This window comes from Sceloporus undulatus, chromosome 1 (genome assembly GCF_019175285.1).
Source record: "Sceloporus undulatus isolate JIND9_A2432 ecotype Alabama chromosome 1, SceUnd_v1.1, whole genome shotgun sequence".
NCBI classification, from domain to species: domain Eukaryota; kingdom Metazoa; phylum Chordata; class Lepidosauria; order Squamata; family Phrynosomatidae; genus Sceloporus; species Sceloporus undulatus.
In genome coordinates, this window is record NC_056522.1 from 376,931,679 (window position 1) to 376,939,907 (window position 8,229).

At 42.4% G+C, this 8,229-nt stretch overlaps 1 protein-coding gene across 1 annotated transcript; it reads left to right on the top strand.

Moving 5' to 3' along the window:
* The first annotated feature begins 522 nt into the window (after positions 1-522).
* LOC121920767 (zinc finger protein 239-like) lies at positions 523-2,572 on the top strand. Its single transcript, XM_042447949.1, has 3 exons — positions 523-604; positions 750-870; positions 1,685-2,572. Exons 1-3 carry the CDS (start codon positions 536-538, stop codon positions 2,485-2,487), a joined length of 993 nt encoding a protein of 330 aa, XP_042303883.1. The 5' UTR covers positions 523-535; the 3' UTR covers positions 2,488-2,572.
* Positions 2,573-8,229: the final 5,657 nt, after the last annotated feature.

The following is an 8,229-nucleotide window of genomic DNA, read 5'->3' on the forward strand; positions in this document are numbered from 1 at the left end:
CCCTTGGACAGCATAAGAAATAAATGAGGTGCTAGGAGTTGGAGTCCAAGGCCTGGAAGGCTGCAAGACTTCCTTCCTATTTTTAGGACTAAATCTTGTGCATAATTCCAGATAGAGGAGATTTTGTTTTTCTGATGATGAAGGAAGAGCCTTTTGTTTTTATTCTGTGCTGTCAGTTGGCTTCAGCCGAGGGGAACCCTAAGAATGAGAGATCTGCAAAAGCCACTGTTATTAAAAGGCTCAACCATTTCTGGCAAGCTCAGTATCTGGGCTTCCTTGACTCTATCCATCTCCAGTGCATTCTTTGTCTTTTCCTGCCACCTTCCACTTTTCCAAGGGGTCCTGTCATCTCCCAATATCTCCAAAGTGCGACAGCCTGAATTTAGTTATTTTGTCTTGTAGGGACAGGTTTTGGTTTGATTTTTTTCTCAGCGCCATTGAATTTTTATTTTGGTGGTCCATGGAAGACTGTGTAAATGTGTGCATATGTAAAACCCCTCCATTTGTTGTTTCTGCAGAAGTGCATCTATCCAAGATGGCCTCCACAAGAAGGAAGAACGGTGAAGGTCTGCAGGAAACCACAGGAGAGATTACCTTGAAGAAGGTGAATGTTCACTCCCTCCTTTGCAATTCAGCCATTGGAAGGGCTTTCAACATTCTGCAGGGATTAAATAATATTTGGGATGTAGCATGTGCTTTCCTCACCTTTTGCTTAGAAAATCTGTAGACGAGGCTACTTTGTGTTGCAGGTGATTTTTAAAGATGTGGCGGTGTACTTCAACAAAGAGGAATGGCAACTGCTGGATCCAAAGCAGAGAGCATTGTATGAGGTGGTGATGATGGAAAACTATGAGCATGTGTCCTCCTTGGGTAAGGAACTTGAATCCATAGCCCTTCCTATGAAGACTGAAGGGCCTTCCTTTCATATGGCACTGTCATAGCACTATGATTCCATTTTAATTCTCATAACAACATCCTCTGGAATCTGGGATTTGCAGTTTAGAGCAGTACTCAAGCTCTGCAGTTGAGGACTGAAAATACCCCTTCTTCAGTTTTCTTATAGATTTATTTATATATTTATTATCCTACCCAATGGGTCTGAAAGTTTCTCTTTCCTGCACCATACTCTCCGTCTCTCTGTCTTTTTCTGTGTGAGAGAGAGAATGTGAAAAACAGAACGGCAGGGAAGAGATGCTGAGGGTGAAAGGTTGAAGGAGTGCAGATGGGCATCAGAGCAGTTGGACATAAATGGAAGGGGATCAGGCATGTGGAAGCGAGGAGGGCAGGGCAGGAGCAAAGCAAAGATAGTTAGCTCTCTTTGGAAAGGAAAGGAATTCTGGGAATGTCCATAAGAGAGCCAGAACAGGTTATTATTATTATTATTAACCTTTATTTATAAAGCGCTGTAAATTTACAGGTGCCTCAAATATTCTGAGGCAGCCACAAACTTAAAAATTTTAAAAAACCTGTTGAAGTAAACTGGTGCAAACCATCTCAAGTCCTTCTTTTCATACATTTTAAGGTGTTGCATTTAGCAATTGTGATGAATATTTATGAAGGCTGGAAAAGGGGACAAAAAAAACCCTTTGATGTTTTTTTCGTAGTTGAGAAAGCTTAGCTGCATTGTTTGTTCCTGAGTCCCTTCCTATCTTAACTTTTTGTCTGTCTTTCTCCTTCTTTATAGAAGAACTTGAGACTGAAAAGAGAATTGACACTGGAGGGAAACGAGAGAAATGTCAGCAATGTGGGAAAGATTTCACTCAGAAGACAGCTCTTGTGGTCCATCAGAGAGTCCACACAGGAGAGAAAACATTCAAATGCCAGCAGTGTGGGAAAGGCTTTGCTCAGAAGTCCCACTTTGTTGTCCATCAGAGAGTCCATACAAGAGAGAAACCATTCAGATGCCAGCAGTGTGGGAAAGGCTTTGCTCAGAAATCAGTCCTTGTTGTCCATGAGACAGTCCACACAGGAGAGAAACCATTCAAATGCCAGCAGTGTGGGAAAGGCTTTGCTAAGAAGTCCCACCTTGTTGTCCATCAGAGAGGCCACACAACAACAAAACCATTCAAATGCCATCAGTGTCAGAAAGGCTTTGCTCAGAAGTCAGACCTTGTGGTCCATCATAGAGTCCATACAGGAGAGAAACCATTCAAATGCCAGCAATGTCTGAAAGGCTTTGCTCAGAAATCAGTCCTTGTTGTCCATCAGAGAGTCCATACAGGAGAGAAACCATTCAAATGCCAGGAATGTGGGAAAGGCTTTGCTCAGAAATCAACCCTTGTTGACCATCAGAGGGTCCACACAGGAGAGAAACCATTCAAATGCCTGGAGTGTGGGAAAGACTTTGCAAGGAAGTCAATCCTTGTGGTCCATCAGAGGCTCCACACAGGAGAGAAACCATTCAAATGCCTGGAGTGTGGCAAGTCTTTTATTTCAGGTGCCAGCCTTACAAACCACCATAGCATTCATACAGGAGAGAAACAATAGGAATACATGGACTTTGGGAGTTGTTTTTCTCAGAATTCACACCTTTTGAAGCATAATAAAATCCACATTAAAGAGAAAGGGTAGAAATGTGAGCGGTTGAAAATGCTTTTCTGGTCAGGCAGTCTTCAGACTTTTTTCTTGTGTTTTGTAAAGATCTAGTATAATCTTTTTTTCAAATTCTGCTACAAAGCATTTGCTTTTAAAGTATCTTTTTCTTACAGGAACATTCAATAAACCCTTGAATTATTTGGAGCATTGTATGTACCTCATTATCTGTCTAAAATGTCTGAAAGACTACATCAAAGAAGGGATGTTTAGGCTGGAGAAGAAAAGATTAAGAGGTGATATGATAGCCCTGTTTAAATATTTGAAGGGATGTCATACTGAGGACGGAGCAAACTTGTTTTTGGCTGCTACAGAGAACAGAACCTGGAGCAATGGATGCAAGCTCCAGGAAAAGAGATTCCAGCTCAACTTTAGGAGGAACTTCCTGACAGTGAGGGCTGTTTGACAGTGGAACACACTCCCTCAAAGGATCACAGAATCGTAGAGTTGAAAGAGACCACAACCCCATTCTGCCATGCAGGAAATCTAAATCAAAGCATCCCTGACAGATGACCATCCAGCCTCTGCTTAAAGACTCCAAGGAAGGAGACTCCACTACACTCCAAGGGAGTTTGTTCCACTGTCGAACAGCCCTTACTGTCAGGAAGTTCCTCCTAATGTTGGGGTGGAATCTCTTTTCTTATAGCTTGCATCCATTGTTCTCTGTTCTCTGAAGCAGCAGAAAACAAACTTGCTCCCTCCTCAATATGACATCCCTTCAAATATTTAAACAGGGCTATCATATCACCTCTGAACCTTCTTTTCTCCAGACTAAACATCCCCAGCTCCCTGAGTCGTTCCTCATAGGACATGGTTTCCAGACCCCTCACCATTTTAGTCGCCCTCCTTTGCACACGCTCCAGTTTCTCAATGTCTTTTTGAATTGTGGCGCCCAGAACTGGTGACAATATTCCAGATGAGGTCTGAAACTTCTCTTGATCTAGACACTATACTTTTATTGATGCAGCCTAAAATTGCAATGGTGTTTTTAGCTGCCGCATCGCACTATTGACTCATTTTCAACTTGTGGTCTACTTGGACTCCCAGATCCCTTTCACATGTAGTTTCATTCAGCCAAGTGTCCCCCATCCTATATCTGTGCATTTTATTTTTCCGCCCTAAGTGCAGTACCTTACATTTCTCCCTGTTGAATTTCATTTTGTTAGCTTTGGCCCAGCTTTCTAGTCTATTCAGGTAATTCTGAATTTTGATCCTGTCCTCTGGAGTATTAGCTATTCCTCCTAATTTGGTGTCATCTGCAAATCTGCATTTGAAGGATGATGGAGCCTCCCTCCTTGGAGGTCTTTAAACAGAGGCTGGATGGTCATTTGTCGGGGATGCTTTGATTGAGAGTTCCTGCATGGCAGGGGGTTGGGCTGGATGACCCTTGTGGTCTCTTCCATCTCTGCAATTCTATGATTCTATGAATTATGGATCATCATTATTAGTATCAACAAGGTGCTGCTAGAATTCAGCTGATCTTGGTCATGAAGAAAGATTCTGAAAATGCATCTCTGTCTCTTTTCTAGCCCTGCATTGACACACACAACATGCACTGACTCCTGAGACAAACACTGTTTTCCCCTCTGTCCTCAGGACCTAAAACTGCACTAGAAAGAATCAATTTTTATTTGAGATTTTCTCCTGTAACATTTGTTTTTCTTTGTGCCCTCTTTCATGGGGCATTAGGGGTCAATATATTAGCTTCTCATCCAAAGAGCATGAAACTGCTTTGTTCACCTTGGTGGATGACTTCCGCAGGGAACTGGACAGCGGGAGTGTGTCCCTCTTGGTTCTGCTGGACTCTCAGACGCTTTCGATACCATCAAACATGGGATCCTTCTGAGTCGCCTCTCTGGGATGGGGCTTGGAGGTCCTGTTTTCCCTTGGCTCCGTTCTTCTTGGAGGGACATTCTCAGAAGGTGGTGCTGGGGGATTCCTAGTCCAGAGCCAAGGAGGATAATAGGGCAACATGAGGGACAGGAGCCCTAAGGGAGTAACTGCAAAGGTAGAGGAGAGGGGTCCCAGCACACAAGTCAATAAAGAACATTAATTTGAAAAATCACCAAGTTAATTTTTCTTGAAAGTTTTAACATTATCACATTAGTGCCAAGACTTATGATTCAAAGCACTGTGCTCCGTGGTACCACTGCCATCAGCCTTCTTCTTTGGCAGTTCATTTCATTGCTCAGAGAATCAATCTTCTTGTCGCTTGTGAAGATGCCAGTTCTGTGCAAACTTTTGAGTGGTGCACCTGGCCTAGAATTACCCAAAGAGTGAGAAGGCTTGCAGTTCAGACCCATCAAGGAGGAATGCCATCAATGCAGACCCAGGAGGGGAGCAGTTTCCCAAATGTTTGCCTTGATGAATGAGCATGGTAATTTGCTCAGGCGTAGCAGAAAACACTGCTCTTTCTCATTGCCTCTCCCTTTATGACTTGCACATCCTCAGAGGACACAACCAAGGTCAGGTACACGATAGCGGGAGACTGGGAAAATTCGCACATACTGCACAGTGCTACAGTGGTGGAGGGGAGAGAAAGAGTACACTTTGCTGTTTTGAAAATCAATGTTCCCACTGAGATTTCTGCCATAATGTGCATACGCTGTCACAGCTGTGAAAAGATCAACACAACTCCGGAATTCAAGATATGAGCATTCTGAGCAACACTGTGTTTCTTCAGATTTATGTTGTCTAAAGTAAATATTGAAAAAGATTAAAGAACAAAAAGATAAACTCTTGATGTAAAGTCAAGTTAATTTAATGAAACCTTTCTAAAAAACCAATGAAAGGTTAAGAATAACTGGATTATAGACAAGAAGGCCTTGTTAGAGACATCAATATATAGATAAAGTTACTCAAAAGTAATGCAGCAAAGGCTGTAATTCTCCATTGAGGTTCCATAGACTAACTCTGTACATGTGAAGTGATGCATTGATTGTGCTGTGCATTCCTTGCATTATATGTCAACACTGCACAACCGAGCCAAGGAGGGTAAGTGTATTGTGCACATGTAAGTTCCCAATTGGCAAAGGGGTCAAGCAAGGCTGTATTCTATCACTCTACTTGTTCAACTTGTATGCAGAAAATATTATACAACAAAAAGGTTTAGACTGAAAAGACGGAGGAATGAAAATAGGAGGAATGAACATCAATAATACTAAGATATGTGAATGACATCACTCTATTCTATCGCCAAGATTGATAAAGAGATCGATCACAGACTAGCAAAGGCATATAGTGCATTCGGAAGGCTTCATAAAAGAGTCTGGAGTAACAAATACCTGAGGTGAAGCACAAAAACCAGTGTGTATAGAGCCATTGTACGGTCTATTCTCCTTTATGGGTCTGAAACATGGGTCACCTATCGCCAACACCTACGACTCCTTGAATGCTTTCATCAGCGCTGTTTACGCACAATTCTAAATATACACTGGACTGACTATGTGACAAATGTTGCTGTCCTTGAGCAAGCAGGGATCACCAGCATTGAGGCCATGCTATTGAGGACGCAGCTGCACTGGGCAGGACACGTTTCTAGGATGAAGGACCATCGCCTCCCCAAAATAGTATTCTACGGTGAACTCACCACAGGTCAGCTTAAGAGGGGCGCCCCAAAGAAGAGATACAAGGACTCCCTGAAACAACATCTCAGGCTCGGCAAAATTGATCACCAACAATGGTCCGCCCTGGCCTCGCATCGGGCGGCATGGAGACGCACTATCCACGATGCTGCAGCCTTTTTCGAAAGCTCACGCCGAACGAATCTTGAAGAGAAATGACAACGCAGAAAGAACCACAACCCAGAAACATCACCCAAGGAGACTTTCTGCTGTGCCTTCTGCAACCGGACTTGTTTATCTCAGACTGGCCTTTTTAGTCATCAACGCGTTTGTAGAAAGCATGGGATGAGTCCTTCCTGAATCTTCGTTCGCGAAGTAAAGCCAGATTAGCACAAAACAACGAAACCTAAACCAGTTATTAAAGAAAGTCAAAGAAAAAAGTGCTAAGGTAGGATAACGGTAACAAAAGATCTACATTAATTTGTCCCTGATGACAAGGAAATTGTAATAGTCAAAATTTCCCATATCTTGGATCACCGCTGTTCACCGCTATGATCTTTGGAATAGCGGTATATAAATAAAACAAATTATTATTATTATTATCAAGCACTGATCAGAATGGAGGCTGCAGTCAAGAAATCAGAAAAAGACTAGGAAAGGGATAGGCAGCCATGGAAAAAACTAGACAAGATCCTAAAGTGCAATGATATAACACTGAACACTAAACTGAGGATCATCCAAGCCATTGTATCCTTCATCACCATGTATGGATGTGAGAGATGAACAGTGAAGAAAGTGGATAGGAAGAAAATTAATTCATTTGAGATGTGTTGCTGAATAAGAGTGTTTAGAATAAACAAATGGGCCATATAAGAGATCAAATTTTTACCCTTTGGAAGTCAGGATGACTAAATTCAGGCTGTCACACTTAGCCACATCATGAGAAAAGACAATGATGCTGAGAAAGGTAAAAGGCAGCAAAAAGAGCAGAAGAACCCATGCCAGATGGTTGGACTCAATCAGGGGTTCATGAGCATGGATTTGCAGGACCTAAGCAGAACAATGGAGGTTAAGAGTCTTGGAGTGTCTCATCCACAAGGTTGCCAGGAACTGACGTTAACAACAACAAATTACCTTGCATATGCAGTTGTGGTTATTTGGCCATGGCATAACAACATTATTAATCTCATAATCAGAGGTCTACCAATGTAACTGTTTTGTGTGCAGTTACACTATCTTGAATGCTGTGTAACTCTTTGTTGCCTGCACTGTATATCTTCATTCACTAGAATTCTGGAAAGAGCAAGCACACTCATAGACATGCACTTGATTTCACAATATTCAGCAGAAAGGTGGTGAAGCATGACCACATGAGTGCAGATATACACAATGTAAATATATAGTAGGATCACAGTGAAAGACAGAAAAAGCACAACCAAATGCACATGAACATCTGTGCACAACGACATTGCATGGGAAACTTTGCTTCTGCAACTCTGAATTAATTTGACAGCACTGCATATAAAAAGAGTCTTAGTGGACCCCCTATAAGGGATGGCTTAGGGAGCTGGGTATGTTTAGCCTGGAGAAGAGAAAGTTAAGAGATGACATGATAGCCCTGTTTAAATATCTGAAGGGATGTCATATGGAAGAAGAGCTTGTTTTCTGTTCCTCCAGACTAGTCCGAAGGCTAGCACAGTGAACAAAAAGTTCCAAGGAAGGAGACCCCACCACCCTCGGAAGCAGCATCTTGCACAATCAAATAGTTCTTACCATCAGGAAGTTTGTTGTGGCACAAGAGCTCTCTGACAGAGAAGGCTAAATATCTCACAAAGCTACAAATCCCAGGATCCCAAAGCATTGAGTGATGGCAGTTCAAGTGGTGCCGAATTGCATTATTTCTGCAGTGCAGATGCAGCCAGAGTCTTTTGTACTACTTAATCCAGCCATGAATGGCCTGCTGTATAGAGAACAGACAGGGTTTCTCTGTTGTGTTGGTAGTACAGAAATATCTTGGATAACAACACAAGCAGCTCATCTTTTGTATTTGCCAGGTGACCCGGTCAAGAATGAC

What these genes read in the sequence shown, in the direction of transcription:
- LOC121920767 (XM_042447949.1), top strand. Translation starts at nt 536, where the DNA reads ATGGCCTCCACAAGAAGGAAGAACGGTGAAGGTCTGCAGGAAACCACA. An exon ending in GAGAGATTACCTTGAAGAAG is followed by an intron (nt 605 to 749) that starts GTGAATGTTCAC and finishes TTTGTGTTGCAG; the next exon opens with GTGATTTTTAAAGATGTGGC. An exon ending in TGAGCATGTGTCCTCCTTGG is followed by an intron (nt 871 to 1,684) that starts GTAAGGAACTTG and finishes CCTTCTTTATAG; the next exon opens with AAGAACTTGAGACTGAAAAG.